Consider the following 17,938-nt stretch of genomic DNA (forward strand, 5'->3'; position numbering starts at 1 on the left):
TGGAGAGTGAGATTAATTTGGCCCGTGAATGCTCCAAACTGCGTTGGTAATCACCAGAGGCGATTCCTCGTGTGTACACGATTTTGGGGGCAGGGGCCTTGGCTGTCTTCCAGCTGAATCCCAGGAGCAAATTGCTGATTGCTTCCGCCTGCGAATGATGCATGCCACCTCCACATGGAGGAGTCTGGGCTGTAGGCCACTTTAACAGCTGTCACCAGCCCTGGCACTAAAATCGCTAATTCTGTGCCCAGGGAGCCGTTTCTGTGGCAAGCAAGTTCCTGACGCTGCCAGGATTTCCTAAGCTAGAAACAAGGACGAACCTATTTTTTTTGGCCATTAGTTCCTGGGGCTTTTGTGTCCTTGGCTTTGGCACCCTGATGACCTCGAGGTGGGCACTCCCCTTCTTGGTATTCTAGCGGAGAGGCAGACCTGCACCACAACAGGAGAAATGTGGGCCTCGTTTTGGGAAAAAACCCTTCTGCCAACCCTCTTTCCCCTAATGCTCAACGCCTTTCATTAGCTTGGGCAGCACCCCCTGCTAGCAGCAACTGGGGTGTGCGCCAAGGGCAGATTTGATAAAGTCCTTTGTTTTTTAATTTTCTTTTTTCCCTCATTTTGTATGTTTCCATGATTTTGGCACTGCCTTTCCCTGCCCTCCAAACTCCAGGAGGTACGTACCCCCATATCCCCTCGCTAGCTTTGCTGGGGCCAGGGGTGTGCTGCCATGCTTGTTTATTTTTCTGTTCTTTCGTTATTTTAAATTGCTGGTGATTTATTACTAGTCTTATTGCTGCTATTGCCACCGTTGCTAACTGGCTGCACAGTCCATGGGGAACTGGGGGACGGGTGGGATGGTGGGTGGGACTGGGGAGGGTGGCGTGAAGGCGGAGCTTCCATGTCCTGTTTGGCCCACCCCTCAAAAATTGCCCCAAAGAAGCTTCCTGACAGGGCCAGGTCTGAGCCTGGCAGTATTTCTCTCTCCAGCTTTGTCAGTACCCTGGATTTTTCGGAGTCAGAATCATATTGTAGGGCTTGCTGCAGGATGCAGCGGTGAAGAACCAGCCTTTTGTCTGCCCCAAAGAGGCAGGGGGCAGGGAGATCACTATGCCCCTCAAGAAGAGGCAGCTCCTCACGGCATGTACGTTGCTGTCCAGTATGGCGCCTTTGCTTGAAAACGGCAGCACAGCCTCATCTCTCTGGGAACTGACACTGTGAATCCAGCCTGAGAAGGTGCATAGCCACTGAGCCTGGCTTGCTATTGCCAAGAAACTTTGCGTGCGCTGCTTAAGACTGGCTGCTTCCTGCTCCAGAAGGCCCAGCAGTGCAGCCACAGCGAGTGCAGAGCTGCCATCATGAAACCATCCAGGCATTGGCAATGCCTTATTATGAGCCCTGCAGCAAGCAGCTGGCAAACTGTGGTTCCTTATCCCAGCAGGCATAGCTGTTCAATGTGGCGGGGTGTTCACGCATGGCTGCGCTGGTGCTACCTGCACTTAGTGCACTTGCCCCATTATATTACTGCAGATCACATGACAAGCCCCACCCCCTGCCTCCCAACATACCCGCAGAACTTTCTATGCCCCACTGAAAGCTCTTCCCCTTGGGTTTCCTCCTTTCCTCCTCCCTTGAGGCTATGTGGTCACCTCCCATCTTAAAACCCTCCCCTGGCTGTTCTCCAGCCGCACGGCTAACCTCATCCCCTCCCATTAAGCAGGGAAAGGGGAAAGCTAGTATTAAGAGAAAGCCGCATTCCTTTCATGGAGAAAATATCTCAATACATTTCTATTAGAGATTTCTCGACCTCGTTTTCATTTAAAATAATTTCCAAACCAAGAGATAAAGTTTAGAATTGCAGAAGCCAGGACATTTGTCCTGAAGAGCCCTAAGAATTCGCAGGCAGCAGAAAGAAGGGGAGGCCTCTGTGTAACAAGGACTAATGAAGTATTAATTGTGCTAAGCTGATGCATGCTGGCAGCCGCATGGCATTGGAGTCCCAGTTGGTGGAGGGAAGAGGCCTGGACAGCTAGGGAGGCGCTGGAGGCAGTGAGCTGTTAAGATCTTGATTGGGTAACACGTCATGGTTCTTACCAGTCCATTTATAACGCTGTAAATCCTTTCCAATCCTTATCCCGCCTAACTCTGCAACAACCCTGTGGAGTAGGCCACTGCTTCCATTTTTAAGGGTAGGGAGGTGGAGACGGGGCCTTGGCCACCCAATGGTTCCATGGCTGATGAGTCTTCTGTGCCATCCTCTGGAGAACTTCGACTCCAGCCATCATAAAAGAAGGGAGAATGTTAATTTGTTTAATGTGATAGAATCACAGACTTGTAGAGTTGGAAGGGATCAGTAGGGTCATCCAGTCTAACCCCCTGCAATGCAGGAATGTTTTGCTCAATGTGCGGTTCGAACCCACTACTCTGAGATTAATCTTCCTCTACCAACTGAGCTATCCCAGATGTATTAGCCTAAATTGCAGATAGCTTTTTCAGAGTTTCTTGGCAACCAGAATAACTTAAAACAAAGAATCAGCAGAAATTCTTGTGGCTTCTTCCTCTAGAAGTCTCCAGACCACTAAAATATATATCCAAAGTATATATTGTATATTCCTGGCTTTAATGCCATGTCATGGCGGAGGAGGAAAAGCTGCATAATGAATGGGCAGGGTCCATTCCCTCAGCTTCTTAAAACTGACAGCAAATTGGAAAACCTCTCAAACGTTGCTTCTTGAACATTTGGTAGTCGGCTTGAAAGACTTCAAAACTTTGTGGACTTGGCTTATAGCAGATGGGACACACTCACTGAACAGCAACCATGGCTAGAAACCACTGGTTAATATCCTGGTCTCATGAGCTTATTTATACTCGTCCTGAGGGAAAAAATACTTTGGCTAATTCTAGCTTGTTATACCTTATTAGCAGCTTCGCTTGAGGGCTCATTAACAGGGTGTGTGGGGTAATGACCCCCCCCTTTGTTCACAAGGCTGTTGTACCTCAGGTGCTGTTCTAGCATGAAAACAACTTTGTGAGTGAAATTCCAACTTGGGTTTTTGCCTCAGGCCCTTAACACAACCTGGTTGGAACTTGCACACACTAAAAAGCATCTTTCGTCTAGTTCTCCCTAGAGATGTTTCACCGTGTACTCTTCCGATAGGACGGTAGCAACCTGCCTAATACCAGCTCAGACCATTGGTCCATACAGCCCAGTATTGTTTACTCTAAAGGTGAGGAATCTCCAGCACATGGGCTAATCTCGGCCCGCAAGGCCTTTCCCAACGCATAATGCCCACCTGTCAGTCAGCCAACATCAGTAGTTGATGAGCAGCAGGATGGAGTTCAGTTCTGGCTTGGCTGTGCAAACAGGCACTTGCAGTCAAAAAAGGGATTTATCTCCCCCACCCCCACCACACCATTGGTCAGCTGAAGAGTGGAGTCTAAATCCTTCTACTGGGAACAGGTGTGTGTAGTCAAGGCAAGCAGAAAGTAGTGTTTTGCAAGCAAAGACAGAGTGCTGGTGAAGTCCCCCTCCACTGGCTTTCCTTGCAAAACACACCTTTCTTTGTAGTGAGTGGATCCTCCTTTCAAGGAGGGGAGTGGAAGATGCTTCCAATTGCACTTTTCAGCCTTAAGACTGTGTTAAAGCACTTGCTTCTGAAAGTCTCCCCATCTTCTTATTGGAAACCCCCAACATAGGGTTTGAAGGAGCCACATGAAGGCTTGCAAAGCCATGCCTGTGTCTGCCATGTGACATCGTGTGATGGGTGGATCAGTAGCCCTGTCCACCTGTCAGTCTTGTCCCATGAGGCCAATCTCATGGGCCTCTGTTTCCTCACCCTGGTCTACTCTTGGCTGGCAGCAGCTCTCCAGTGTTTTGGGCTGAGAAGGGCCTTAAGATCCCTGGCTTTCCTCGTAAAAGGGGTTTTCTACAAAGTGAGGATCCCTGCAGTGGCTCTTCTGAGAAGGTTGGCAGTGGTGGTGAAGTGGGCCACCCCATGATGCCAGGGGCTCCCAACAGGTGGGGTTTTCTGTGTTCCCTGGGGACTGTGGCAGGCACTATCTGGAGCAGTTGGCTTGTTTTGTCTTTTTTTCCTCTTTTCTTTCCCTTTTTGTGTTGCTGAATGAGGTCTCATTGTTGTATGTGCTGGTCTGTGGCTGTCAGGGCCTCCCTAGGAGGGGTCTCTAGTGTTCTGCACCTTTTAAATCTCGTTGGCTCATCTCCACTGCTGTGGGCTTGAGAGAGCAGCCAATGCTGACAGAAAATACCCAAAGTTGTTGCCCTCTCCACCACCGGGATCTTTCCATCTTTGCCTGTCTTGTATTCCCCACCTCTCTTGGACGTGCTGCTGTTTGCAGCCTCTGACTGGGGAGGCCAAGCGAGGAGGGTCTGCAGCTGCAGCATTCTGTGGTTTTCACAAGTGAGGCGCAAGGTGGCTTTTGCTGGAGGTGGTCCTGGTGGCCTCTTGGTGTTCAAAGCGACCCCTGCTGTATTGACTGGAGGTCGCAAGGTCTCTGACCCTGTACTTGGGACCTGAGCTGTCTGGTATGGATTCTTTTTTTATTTTAATTTGGTGACGGCTTGTGCAAAAACTTTCCCAAGACCCTAGATTTGGATCCTGGACACTTGACTTTCAGTGTCAATTTGGGAAGGGCCACTGGAGTCTCCTGTGTTTACTGATGGGATGTTGAGTGGGGGCATCTTTCTGAATGGGTGCCAGTTCTAAGCCAACCCCCCTCCCTCTCACCTCACCCTGACTAAAAGTCACCAGAGCAGGATTGCATTGAACTTTTATTCTGAGATGGGCTTATACAGAAAAGACTTTCAGGTCATGTTTGTATATCAGCACCCCACCCACCCCTTTTGGGTGCAGCTCTGGAAGCCCAACTTAAAAGCCACGCTGGGACAGGAAAGGGAACAGCTGATTCCTGTAGTTTCAGTACTCATCCCTTTTTAATCCTGAAGCTGTTGTTAAGCTCTGCTTCTAGCCTGGAACTCTATGTATCTGGGCAGGCAAGTCTCAGGGACAAGAACCTACAGCTGAAAAAGACTGTGTAGCCATACTCTGGGTAGGTTGTCTGTTGGGAAGACCCTTGGTGTGTCTTCCTTTTTAAATTAGTTGGAGCTGGCTATGAGGCAGGATGCCTGGTTAGCCTCAGGGCAAACAGAATCCCATGGAGCTCAGACTCTGACTAAGCTTCGAGCTTTGTCCATAAAGAGCCTAAGTAGATCCCAGCACTGGCAGGACACTGATGCCTCTTCCTTCCCCAGCATGTCAGCAGATCCATGTCTGCTCCATAGTATATGCAGCAGGGCACTTCTCTTGATGACCACCACCTCTGCCTTCTGCCTGCCCCCTTCGGCTGCTGCTGCTGCTGCTGCGGTGTGGGGCTGGCTCTGGCTCTGGCTCTGCTTGCACTGCTGACGCCACTCGCTCTCTTACACCACCTACTTGTACCTGTAGGCTCTTAGCTCTGCCTTTGCCATAGCTGCTCTTGTACCCAGCACCCTCCTTTTGGCCTGGGCATGCATTGTCAAGCTTGCTTCTTCTCTGCGCAGGTGGCCGGGTGAAGACGTGGAAACGGCGCTGGTTCATCTTGACGGACAACTGCCTTTACTACTTTGAGTACACCACGGTGAGTGGCACAGGGTGCTCTCATAAGTGTCCACAGACGTGATCCCATGGCAGGATTGCTAATGTGCAGTTTTGAAAGATGGACTATGGTATGTAGTCTTGGGCTTGTGTAAGAGCCCAGGACATGGATTATCTGGAGTCAACTGCATAGCCGAGCTCCTTCTGGTTGGTGTGGGAATGGTGTAGAGGTACTGCAGATTTGGCTTTAATTATTTCATATATACACACATACCACCTTTTCCCCCTGATAGGGATTCAAGGTGGCTTACACATTACAATAAGAACAGCTAAAAACATAGGAAGTAAAACACTTAATTATTAAAAAGCAATTAGTTTTAAAACTATAACGGTTTGTTTAACTATCTATATATTATTAGAAAGGTACAGATAATTACATTGAAAAAAGCATGGCACCCCAGCCCTTTCATTAAAAGCAAGTCAGTTGCCCAAAGTCTGTTGTAACAAGAAAGTCTTCTGCTGCTGGTGGAAGGACAGCAAGGAAGGAGCCAGTCAAACTTCTCTAGGGAAGGAGTTCCAAAGTCCAAGAGCAGCCACCACAAGGTCCTCTCCCACATCCCAAAGGTGCCTGTGAGGGTGGCAGGACTGAGAGAAGGGCCTCCCCCAAAGATCTCAGATCCTGGTCATGTTTGTATGAGGGATTGCAGTCTTTCAGATAGCTAGGACCCAAGTTGTATTGGGCTTTATAGGTTATATAACTAGCACTCTGAATTGAGCCTAGAAACAGACTGGTAGCCAGTAGAGCTCTTGTAACAAGGGGCTATCTATAACCAGCCCCAGTCTACAATCAGGCTGCAGCTCTTTGAGCCAGATGAAGTTTCTGGACACTTTTCAAAGGTAGCCCCATGTAGAGTGTGTTATAGTAATCCAAATGGGATGCAACTGAGGCATGTGCCACTGTGGCCAAATCAGACATCTCAAGGATATACTGTATATTGGGTGCAGTGCATTCAGTTGTGGACCCATGAAAGCAAATGCGCTAATAAAACTGTTAAGTCTGTCAGATGCCATGGTTGTGTTTGCAACAGTAGGCTACTCCTTTCAAATGAGCATTAAGGATGAATCTGTCTGAGAGCAGTGTTCTTCCTGTTCAGTGTTGGGATGGAAGAACCTGTAATGTTTTGTCAGAATGAACCAGCCTGGATGTGTCTGAATTAACAAATTGTCGTCTTGCAGGACAAGGAGCCACGAGGCATCATTCCCTTGGAGAATCTGAGTATCCGTGAGGTTGAAGATTCCAAGAAGCCCGTGAGTAAATGCCAGTGCTGGAGAGCACTTCCTAACTGGGTGGGAGCCTAGGCTGCAGATACTGTGTGCATGTAAAAAGAAAGAAAAGGATGGTAAAAGAAAAACTGAATTATGCAAATCATTAACTAAGCTTGCCCGCTTTTGTAGAGTTGATTCTGATTCTGCTGTGGGGGAAGAGGCTTGGATAATGCTATCAGAGCTTAAATAGCCAAGATAGGAAAAAGCCCCATTCCTGTTCACAGCTGGTTCACTCCTTCCTCTGCTTTGTGATCAATCCAACCAAAAAGTCTCTAACCATCGTTTCCTGGTTTGGATGAAATTGGGAAACTGTGGTTAATCAGCGATACTTCTGGTTTGTTTTCTCGAGGAGAAATGGGGCTGCATGTGTGGGTAAAAGGCTTATTCATAATTACGTCTGATCCTCAAACAGCTTGCCAGTGATTTTTATCAAGTCGTTCTGGTGATAGCTGCAGTGGGCCAGGAATGCTGGCTCGGCTAGTGGAATTGTAGGCCCTTGGTGAGAGTTGCCTTCCCAGAGCGTTGCATTGCTGCCAGGAAGTCATACTAGAGAACTGGTTACTTGCTGTCGAAAATCCTGCAATTCCTGCTCTTGAAGGATGTCTGGGAAATCCCTGGAATATGCTGAAATTTTGAGCTGGTGTTGGCCACAAATCAAATCTGTTTATCCTTCTCTTCTTGCAGAACTGCTTCGAGCTATATATCCCTGACAACAAGGACCAGGTGATCAAGGCTTGCAAGACTGAGGCAGACGGGCGTGTGGTGGAAGGGAATCACACTGTGTACCGCATCTCTGCACCCACCCCAGAGGAGAAGGAAGAGTGGATGAAATGCATCAAGTGAGGAGGGCAGGAATGATGTGAAGGGATCTGGGTAGTTTGCTTGAGCAATGTGTCATTCATTCACTCACTCACTCACTCACTCACTCACTCATTCGTATGTATGTTGCTTTTCCGCACACACACAAATGCTCAGACAAATAACTACAAAACAATTTCATAATAACAAACAAAAAACCCACATTTCAGCGCTGTAAATCTAACAAAGATTACTTAACAATGTAGCATCCAATAGCAAAAATGAACAAGGGCACTTCAGTTTCACCTTAGCCCTAGAAATATGCCTACCGTGATTGTAGCTCAGTCCCTCTCCTGCAGCAGCTTCTTATAAGGCTTATTTGGGCAAAGAGTGGGGTAGCTGTAAACACCCCTCCCATGAAAAGAATTATTTCCCCTTCCTCCAGATTTGTGTTCTCCACCCTCGCCTCCTGGGGGTGCAAATCTCTGGCTAAGGTGGGCACCTGGAATTTTGGGGAGGAGATGTAGCAGCTGAGAATGGGGCCTCTCTATAGCTCCCTGGTTGAGATTTGCCAGTGGGTTGTGGGTTATGAGGGGGGAATAGGGCAGCTCTTAATGAAGTACAGTCCCCTGAGCTTCCTGCTCCCTCTTCAAGCTAAATCATGCTTCCTTCCAGAAACAGTAGCTAAGGGGGCGGAATGATCCTATAATTATGTGCTGGGTGGCATCTCCAATCAGTTAAGGATTTCCCTTAACACTTTGTGGTTTTTTTCTCTCTCCACCCACCCACCTCCCACTTGTCTCTCTTCAGAGCTGCAATTAGCCGGGATCCATTCTACGAGATGCTTGCTGCACGCAAGAAGAAGGTCTCCTCCACCAAGAGACATTAGCCACATGGCTTTGTTGAGTAGCAGTGACATTGGCAGCTGTTGCCTCTCCGTCTCCTGGCGCAGAGGAAGAGGAGCGAGACGACACAGACCCGCCTGCTCTGCATTATGACCCCAAGGGGGACTAGCTTCAGCTTTTGCTATTCTTTTCTGGTTTGGGGGCAGGAAGAGTTCTGGGGGGTAGGCTATGTTGATGGCAACCACCAGCTCTCACTGACTTATTTAAATTGCAAGAATGCCACCTCCCTGCCAGCCCCTCAGCTGAGCAGCTTGAAGCCCAAGTGGCAGGAAGAGAAGAATTATTGGGGTCTTTTCTGCTACCACGGCTTACTTGTTCATTGCCTGTGCCGATGGTGAGGCAGACCTATTCAAGCTGCCAGCAAGAAGTGTCGGCTGTACCAGGCTTTAGGCCTAATACTCTCTGAGACCCTGAATCAGGAATGGACCACGAACTGCCAAAGGCATAGATCAGTCTGCAGCAGAGGTTGGGGGCATGGCTCTCTAGCATTGAAGCAGAGAGATCCCTGTGGCCCTCTGCATCACCATGTTGCTCCCTGTTCTTTGGTCAGGTAAGCCCAACGGCTTCTTTCCCCCAAAGCAGTTGAGCTGTATGCTCTTTTATGTTTAGTTTCCAGGGTTCTCTGTCGCAAGGAGTTTTATTAACCATGTTGAGTAATAAGCAACCAAGAATGTCAGTCCCAACTGCTGGCATGATGAATAGCAAGGGCTGCCACCTCCAGGATTTCCCCTGCCCTCGTTCTAGAGGGCACTGACTTAGGCTGCCTCGTATGTGAAGCAGGAATGAGGCCAGCAGAGGGATCACTCAAGCAACCTTGCCAAGATGAGAAGGCGGTGCTCTTGTGATCTAGCGGCATGCATGTGGTTGTGGGTTGGCAGGAGGCGTAACCTTCATGGATGCTTTACAGGGAGGCTTTTCACCCCTTTGCCAGTGGCTTCTGGGAACCATCTCGCCCAGCAACTGGACACAAAAATTTATCCCTGCAGCTATAATTTCCTCCATTTTTGTTTGTTTGTTTGACATTGCAATCGGGAGCAGACATGGCTGAAGAAAAAAGACCTGCACCATTCCCTGCTACCCTGAAGAAAGAAGTTGAAACAGGCTGGCTCTGGATTCTTTGACATGGGCTATCTTCTTACAGTTGCACTTTTCAGTAGAGGGAGTGGATGGATTGGGATGAAGGCTGTGGGGGCACTTTTTGGCTCTGAAGCACAAGCAGATGATTGGTTGCTGGGGAACCATTGGAAGCCCAGGGTGGGTGGGGTATGAGATGATGGCTTATGCCTGGAGCACTGAGCTGGGGTAGGCCATAAGAAGACGGTTTTCCCCAACTGTTGATTTCTTTATGCGCCTTGGAAAAGCTTCAGTTCCCCCCCCCCCAGCTCAGTATTAATCTATTTATCGGAGATGTACATACTCTCTGTGTAGATTTTTCTCCTTTTAGATTATTTTGTATTTGTTTTTAAATAAGAGGATTGTTTTCTGTGAAACATAGCAGAATTCTTAAAAATTGCTGTGGCACAAGGGGGGGGGGGCGGGAAGCGAGGAAGGTGGAAGTTACTCCTGGTCAAAGAGTTTGGTTACAGTTTTTTGTGTTGAATCCTTTTCCACCCCCATTGTTGGGTTTTTGTTGCCACAACCTTGTGATGTAGCACAGAGCAACTGCAGCAAATAAATGTTGATCTCACACTTGGCTCTATGCCCTTCCTTGGCTGCCTCTGTCTCTACATTTATGTGGTTTTCCTATTTAAGGTTAGTAGTATTGCATCAAGCAATTCAGGGGCCTTGCCAGTTGGGGACACTTCTGTAGCCATACTGAGGAAGGGTTTCATTGTGGCTTCCCTCCCTAGCTTTAATTTATCTGCCGGGGGAAGCTGCTGGTAAGATTGGTATAAGTTAAGGGGCCAGAATGTAAAGCATTCATCTGGCTTCCCAGCATTGACATTGGTTACTGATAGCTAGCTGCTATCAGTAGCCAGATGCAAAAGGTTAATAAAGTGTACATTAGGAAATGAGGTCACAGTGGGTTGTATTCAAGCTTGCACTAAGCTGAACAGTCAGGGCAAGGAATTCTCCTTGCTCAACAGAATGTTCTTTCCCTAAACATGTTCTGGAAGATCCCCCAACCCTCTGGAGCAGAGCTGGGGACTGTGTGTTTGGGAGTGGAAGTCCCATTGTGCTAGCAGAAATCCTTGCACAGGTACAATTATTTAACTGAATACTGCCCAGGGTGTTGTTTTTTGAGAGGGGCTTAGAGAAGACCCTGGTGGATTTGGGGTAAGACAGCAGGCTACAGTGGGGCCCCTAGTCTGTGGGTGATTTGGGTTTACATCTCCACAACTTGCAGGTTCCCCAGCTTGTGTAATGTTTGGGGAACGGCAAGAGCAACCCACTTGTGGGTAAAATGTAAGCATGCCTACACTGAACCCACCTCGTCACAAACCAGCATAATGTTAAGATATTGTTACATCTATGCCTTTTCGCTGCATGACTTTGCAAAATGCAGTTTTTGTTTCATCAGATTGTGGGGTTTTAAAGCTGTCTCAGGGGATGTGCCTAGATGGGGTTTACATGCCAGTTGACCTCTATCTATTATAAAGCCTTTAAAATCTTAATAGCACTGTATACTTACAGAATAACCTCCACAAATAGGCAACAATTGCTTTGTCTAAATAACACCCAGCAAAACTTGGGTGTTCACCTCCAGTGTGTCTCAGATTAATTCACTTTTGTAGAATCTGGGTCAGAGAGTTGCATTCAAAATACACATTAGCAGAACAGAGGTGGTGTATCTAATGCAGATTTTCTTGACCACCACAGCTCTTCCTGATAATGGAGCAAGTGGGGTTGAACTTTGGCTAATTTCCTGCATGGGTTCTTAGTAAGAACTTCAAAATTCTGCTCGGGTCCACTGTTTTTCTTTTAAAGATCCCACTCTTGCTAAAATTTGTTCAAACTTTTCAAACTCATGCAGCCTGAGCAGCAACCAGCAGATGGCAGTAAGGTATCACATTTGGGTTTGTAGGGGGAAAAGAATGCTTATCTCCAGAAATTACCTTACCTTAAATAATCTCTTGTTTATAGCAGCCTTGCAAAATGGTTTTCAGTGCCCACAAAATGTAAATAAGAATCAATGTGCTACCTGTGGTGGTAGTGGGTAACCTGGTTTGATTATGTTAGCAATGTTCATGCTTCTCATGATCTTCCACCCCTTTCTATCTGATATCCAAAGCAAGGGTTCACCTTGCGTAATAGCTGGTCCCTGCCTGGGCTCTATGGGCAGGAAAGAGGATTCTCCTCGTTTCCTTTTATGGCAGTGGTAGCAGTAAGTGGAGAGAGGGTTCTTTCTAGATGCTCTCAGTACCACATCACGACTGAAAGAGAAGTGTTGTTTGGGCCTTCTGGCACTGTAGTATGGGGGGGCATCTTCCAATGCTGCCATTTCAGCTTTTAGGGGAGTAAGGGGGAAAGGGTGGATGCTTTGGGGTCAGATCAAAGGAAACCAGGAACCCTCTGTCCCGGATAATTTATTTTAGCCAGAGAAGACTTTAAGGGTGGCTTAAAAACTTGTCCCCTCCTTTTGCAGTGCCCTCTTAAGAACACTGGGAGTTTGCTTCCAAGCTAAGCCATGCTTTAGGCCGACATCCATAGCATCACTGTTGCTTCTGAAAATACTGTAGCATGAGTCCCTACTTGTTCTCCACTACCATTTCCACTTCCACTCTTATCTAGTCCTCTTTCAGGGCTCCTGATTAGCATCCTTCTCCAGCTTGTGACATCACACCCCCACCACCAAACCTATTTAGTCTGTGTAACAGTGAGACCTGTGCACTCTCTCTACACAAGGTTCTTTCTCTGCCCACCTGGTCGTGTGCATGGGTTTCTCAGTGCCTCTTATTCTTCCATCATGGATTATTTCAGCAGCAGGAGCCACAGTCTCCCTAGCAGGTTTCAAACCAGCTTCCTGTGGCGTTCCTCTCCATTGCAGTCTGCACTGAAAAATGTGTCTGGGAGCATCTGTACCTCTGGGGTGAATAATATGTAGTTATTGTGCCCAGGGGTCCCAGGAAGGTGACCTGGGAAAGAAATTGCAATTAGTCTTACAAAGAGTGAAAAGTGGGCAGCACGAAGCTATCCAAGCAACGATTGCATTTTTCAGTAGTGGTGCGTAATGGCAGAATACTTTATGTCGCTTAGCAGTTATGTGCCCCTTAATGCTAACGCGGGTGGTGCTGTGGGTTAAACCACAGAGCCTAAGGCTTGCCAATCAGAAGGTTGGTTCGAATCCCTGCAATGGGTTGCCTCATTCTGTCTACCGTATTTCCCGGCGTATAAGACGACCCCCAACTTTTCCAGTTAAAATATAGAGTTTGAGATATACTCGACCACAGATTCCCCACCTGGCGTATAAGACAACCCCCGACTTTTGGGAAGATTTTCCTGGATTAAAAAGTAGTCTTATACGCCAGAATATACAGTAATAATAGGACCAGCCATGGATCTGGAGAAGTAGAGCTGGGTAGGAAACTTATAGAGACACATACTGAGCAGCACTGCCCTATTGCCAAGAGCTGATTTCCATTCCTACTACTTGCACCATCTCCACCATCATGCCCTAAGCAGGCCCTTTCCAACGCTGCCTGCAAATTTAGGAGCACCTTTGCAAGGGGGGGGGAGGGATCTTGCAAATGCAAGCAGGAACCATCTCATGGGACAGCCTTACGTTCAGAGAATGCCTCTACTGTGGATAACAGTGCAGAGTGAATGTGTAGCCCCAATTTCTTGCCTCACACAATCTGACATAAAACAGCCAAATAGAGATGTTCCTTCTCCAGATACCTTGACTACGTCCTACATCGGCCCTTCTGCTCATCCAAGACAGAGCAGCAGCAATATGCTCCTCTGTCCCTACTCTTCACATCACAAAAAGTAACCAGTGTTTGGTTGACACGGTCAGTCCACACAGCAATCTTAACTGCAAATGAGCATGGCACCTGTGGGAAGAAATGCATTTTGCAGGCTGACTGCTGGGCCAATTCAGTGCTTCTACAACAGAAGCACAGCTCGGAGGAAAATGTAGCAAGTGTGAGAAAAATTAACACTTGTGCAGAAACAGCTTTGACTTCCTCCGTAGTGTGAAGAATGCTCTAAGATCTCCAGACCACTTACCACTTTCTCAAGTGGCAACCATAGTACAAGACCCACTATCCCACCAGGGGCCAGCTGAATTAACCTGAAGTCTCACCCGAGAATAGGAACAGAAAGATGTGACTTAGTAATCATTGAGGAAACCGCTTGTTTATAAACAAGTACCTTCAACTACTCAAAATTGCTGAAATAATCCTCCCTTGTAATCCTCAAGGTGGTAGCAACATAACATTTGGTACAGAAGGGCTCTTGATCTGTGAAGAAGTAAATGATGCCTGTGGGTATTTGTCTAAAAGAGATAGATAGCATAGAAGTGTCCTTAAAACCATTTTCCATATATATTCCCTCCCCTGGCAGATGAAGGAATTTTGCTATATAATTCTTGACCAACAATGGGTACCAAAATGCATACCAGGTACACGACATTTAGAAATGCATATACTATTTGTGGGGGGAATGCTTCTTTAAGTGATAAGATACTTGTTTAAACACAACCTTAATTATGAATTTATAAACAACACAAATTAAATTCGAAACGGGATGGAAGGGGTTTATGGATGAACACTGGCAAAATTGATATGAACCAGAAATAGGACGATTGATTCATCTCTAGTCTAAAATCTGGATAAAGTTTGGGAAGGAAGAGATAATGAGTGATGGAGCATTGGAGAATGGGATGCATACTGAAGGCCAACCTACCTAAGACCTGTTAAGGGCATCTTTGCATTTAAGCAGCAGGTTTTTAAAAAGGTGAATTCTGTCAGCTGGTGGGGAAACTGATAATTAATGGGATGTGAGCAAGCAGCAGGTTCAAACAAAATCCACCCAGGTGAAGAATCCAAGCATTTAGAGTAAAACAGCACCTAAAGCAAATTAATTGAGGGGACAGATGGATATTTTCCTCAAGAAAAGATTTTTGCCTTCAGGAACCACTACATGGCAAACACATAAACATATCTTACACAAATGGCCCTGCTTAAAGGGGCTCTGGTCACTCCCAGCACTGGGTGGGCCATGGGAGCAGGAAAAAAGCTGTGGGGAAAGCAAACCCACCCCCTTCCCCCAAAAAGATAACCTCAAAGTTCACAGAGCCGATGCAGAAAGAAACTGCAAGACATATGTGAAGGGGTATAAAATAAATTTAAAATGTGAGGGGTCGATTCAACTGCAAAAGGCTGCCCACAGACATTGCCAAGAGCACTGTGGACAAGGCCCAAGCCTCCATTGCACTGAAAAATAAAGACCCACAGCAGGGCAGAAAGAGCAAATGCTCCCTCTGCCGGCTTAGTCAGACCTGAGCAGAGACAGGCTGGAGATTGCGTCTCCTCAGCTCAGCTGGCCCCAGATATCATCTCAAGGTCAATTATGCAAAAGTCTCTCCCACTAGGTGTCACCCAGGCGTAGAAAAGCGTTTGTTCAGCTCTGCACGCTGAGTGATTCTGCTGGACAGAACAAGGATCAGTAGTATACTAAAAGTGAGATACAAATGTTCTTCTTGGGAGAGGGAGGGGGAAACAATACCATTTATAGAACCACTGGCTTGAGTGCCTGTAAAAATAATGCCTGTTCGGAAAGCCAAAGCATTTGCTTACTTAGCTCTGTTATTGGAAGATGGTGGTCGGTGTGTCAAGAGTGAGATTCACATTTTTTAATTTGGTAAAGCATCAAGTAATGTTGTCTTACAGGGCCAGTGCTTGAGGGCATATGCTAGCACATTGTTCTCTATGCGTAGCATTAAAGCAAAGGAAAATAATGCATTTGAAGGATATTTAAATAATTGAGCTTGAAAAGGCACAGCTTTGTAATAAAAGTAGGGCATATTTTCTGCCTGGGGAGTTTCCAAAGTACAGAGTTCTCAAATAACAAATTGTAATCATCAGCGCTGAGAGCCATTTAGCTCAAAGCTGTGTGTAAATCAGAGCTTTTTAATATGAATGTTAAACATTCCGCATACTATATTAAAAAGCTCTGCACTTATTTTGATCTACACATATCTTTCAACTCATTGCTCTCAGAACCAACGATTACAATTTGATGAGTCACCAGAGAGGCATAAGCAACACAACGTTTAAGAGAGCACAGGAATAGACATCCTGATAAGATGCATGCTGGGATTGTTTGAACAGGGAACAGGTGAGAGCCTGGGGCTCCAAATGTAAGAAGATGGGGAACAGGTTACGGCAGCTCCCAGTTTCTCTCTAAGGAAACTTCATGATTTGGCTTCTGTATTTTAATTCTAGTATTAAACCACTTTTGTGAAAGCAATGTCCACTTCTTCACGGACCATGAAATTTAGATGTTGCTATAAAGCATGGTTTTCAAACAAACTCCAGATTGCCACTAGATTTTGATGTGAGAAAGTAAACACTTTCCTCATCAGAGTGTATTAGAAGAAGATAATTTGTCAAGATCCAGACATGGAAAAGATTCAAGGGTATTCACATGGTAGGTGATTGACTGGTTTGGGATTTGCCTCAAAAGAGCTACAGAGACAAAGCAAAGTAACCGTACTTAAGTCATCAGTATCAGTTCTGCAAAGGCTATGAAAGTAATTCATGCTTCTTGAAAAAGAATATCAGCACAAATACCTGTACTTATAAAGGTCACTGAGCATGGAAGGTGCTGAACCACATGGTCCGGGCAGCCCTTATGCAGATGGAAATGTGCCAGTTGTTCTTCCCAGCCGCATGGTTGAATCAAAGCCAGCGGGTGCTCTGCTATACCTAAAGGATGGGTTCAGGCCTAGACTGAAGTGGAGGGAGAAAAAGGTGGCACATGCTGGTGAGGTCATGCTCCTTCTGGGGTAGTTTGTCCATCTTTGGTCCCCTGTGGCTCTTAGAAACTATCAGCATGCAACAGCTGCCACATCCCTGGGAATGGCTCAGACAGTCCAGCTAAACCAGATGAGGGTAGCAGATTGGTCTCAAACCCTCAGTGGGTTAGGGATTTCCCCACCAGGCGAAGACAGGCTGTGGTGGATTGAGTGGATGAGACCAACAGGGGGTCCAATGGTGAAGAAGGCGGTTTCTGCATGTGCTGTAGATGGAAGTGAGGGGCAGATGGGGCTCATCAACCTGGGAAGGTACCCCTTTTAGAAGAAGGAACAGTCTGACCCTAAACCTCCACTGCCTTGCAGAACATATTTGGGAAAAGAAAAGGGTAAGGGATAAACCTTACATAAATCCAGAGTGGAGTCCCTAAGACAGTTGTACAGTCGTACCTCACGTGACGTACGCTTCGGGTTGCGTACTTTTTGGGTTACGAACTTCTGTAACCCAGAAGTGTAACCCAGAACCAATTAAGTACGTAACCTGAGGTACGACTGTATGGTGCCTTGTTTGTCTCTTTCCAGCAACTCCAACATCCAAGCTGGTGCCAAATGTATTGCTCTGCTTTCCTTTGAACTACATCAACAAGGCTGAGAGTCTTGTCATCTGGGCCGCCCAGGACCTCCATACACACCATCCAGGCTTGTGCCCCGAGAAGATCAAATCGGTCCTGCTAGTGCAGCAGTTTGACTTCGCCCCTGAAGGAGCACCCCATTGTCTTTTGAAACAGACAGATGCCAACAACAATTCCCAGATAAACTGAGTTAGTAAGAGAGGCGCATTGTCTTGCATGGGTACAGTGTGTATAATCTCAATGCAAGGCATTATGAACTGTTGAAATCTGCTGCTTGCATGTGTGTGCATGCACACAGACAAAATTGTATAAAATTGTCAACCAGGCATAGATGATAAATTTTGCTGTCTGTTTGATAAGTTTTCAATGAGTCCTAGCAGGAGATAGCAGCAGCAGGAATAGCAGCCAAGTACGGTGTTATCTGTCCTGAATATTCTAACATTCAGCTTCAATGGACATCCACGAGTTCTAGAGTTATGAGAGATGGAGAAAGTCCTGTTCTGTTCAGGTCTGATGCTGAATTCTACAGGGAAAGTAAGGCTCATGCATAGCACTAAGCGAATGACTTGTTCCTCCAGGCTCCACCTACTTGTAGAGAACTCCAGAGCCTTATAAGCCCTTGCGGTGTTGGAGGGTTTCAGGGGGTCATGACACCAATTTCCTTCCGTTGTGTAGCACCACTCAGGGCCCTGTATGATTCAGCAAGACTGTGCAGCAATAGGGCTGCAGAATTATTGTCTTTCAGTCCCTCCCCTGTTCTTCTCAGCTGCTCCA

The 17,938-nt window shown here is 46.8% G+C and overlaps 1 protein-coding gene across 5 annotated transcripts in view; it reads left to right on the forward strand.

Annotated features, from left to right (window-relative positions):
• The window catches only part of CYTH1 (cytohesin 1), a 59,453-nt gene extending 49,146 nt beyond the window's left edge, over nt 1-10,307 (forward strand). For 3 of the 5 annotated variants that reach the window (XM_033139049.1, XM_033139048.1, XM_033139051.1), the window contains exons 10-13: nt 5,550-5,628; nt 6,822-6,893; nt 7,596-7,750; nt 8,520-10,307. In XM_033139049.1, the coding sequence (XP_032994940.1) occupies nt 5,550-5,628; nt 6,822-6,893; nt 7,596-7,750; nt 8,520-8,598 (385 nt within the window). In that variant the 3' untranslated portion in view covers nt 8,599-10,307. Of the gene's footprint in view, nt 1-4,350; nt 4,545-5,549; nt 5,629-6,821; nt 6,894-7,595; nt 7,751-8,519 lie in introns of those variants that run through there. The other 2 variants (XM_033139047.1, XM_033139050.1) reach the window with 2 other exon arrangements.
• Nucleotides 10,308-17,938: the final 7,631 nt, after the last annotated feature.

The sequence above is a fragment of the Lacerta agilis genome, chromosome 2 (assembly GCF_009819535.1).
Source record: "Lacerta agilis isolate rLacAgi1 chromosome 2, rLacAgi1.pri, whole genome shotgun sequence".
NCBI lineage: Eukaryota > Metazoa > Chordata > Lepidosauria > Squamata > Lacertidae > Lacerta > Lacerta agilis.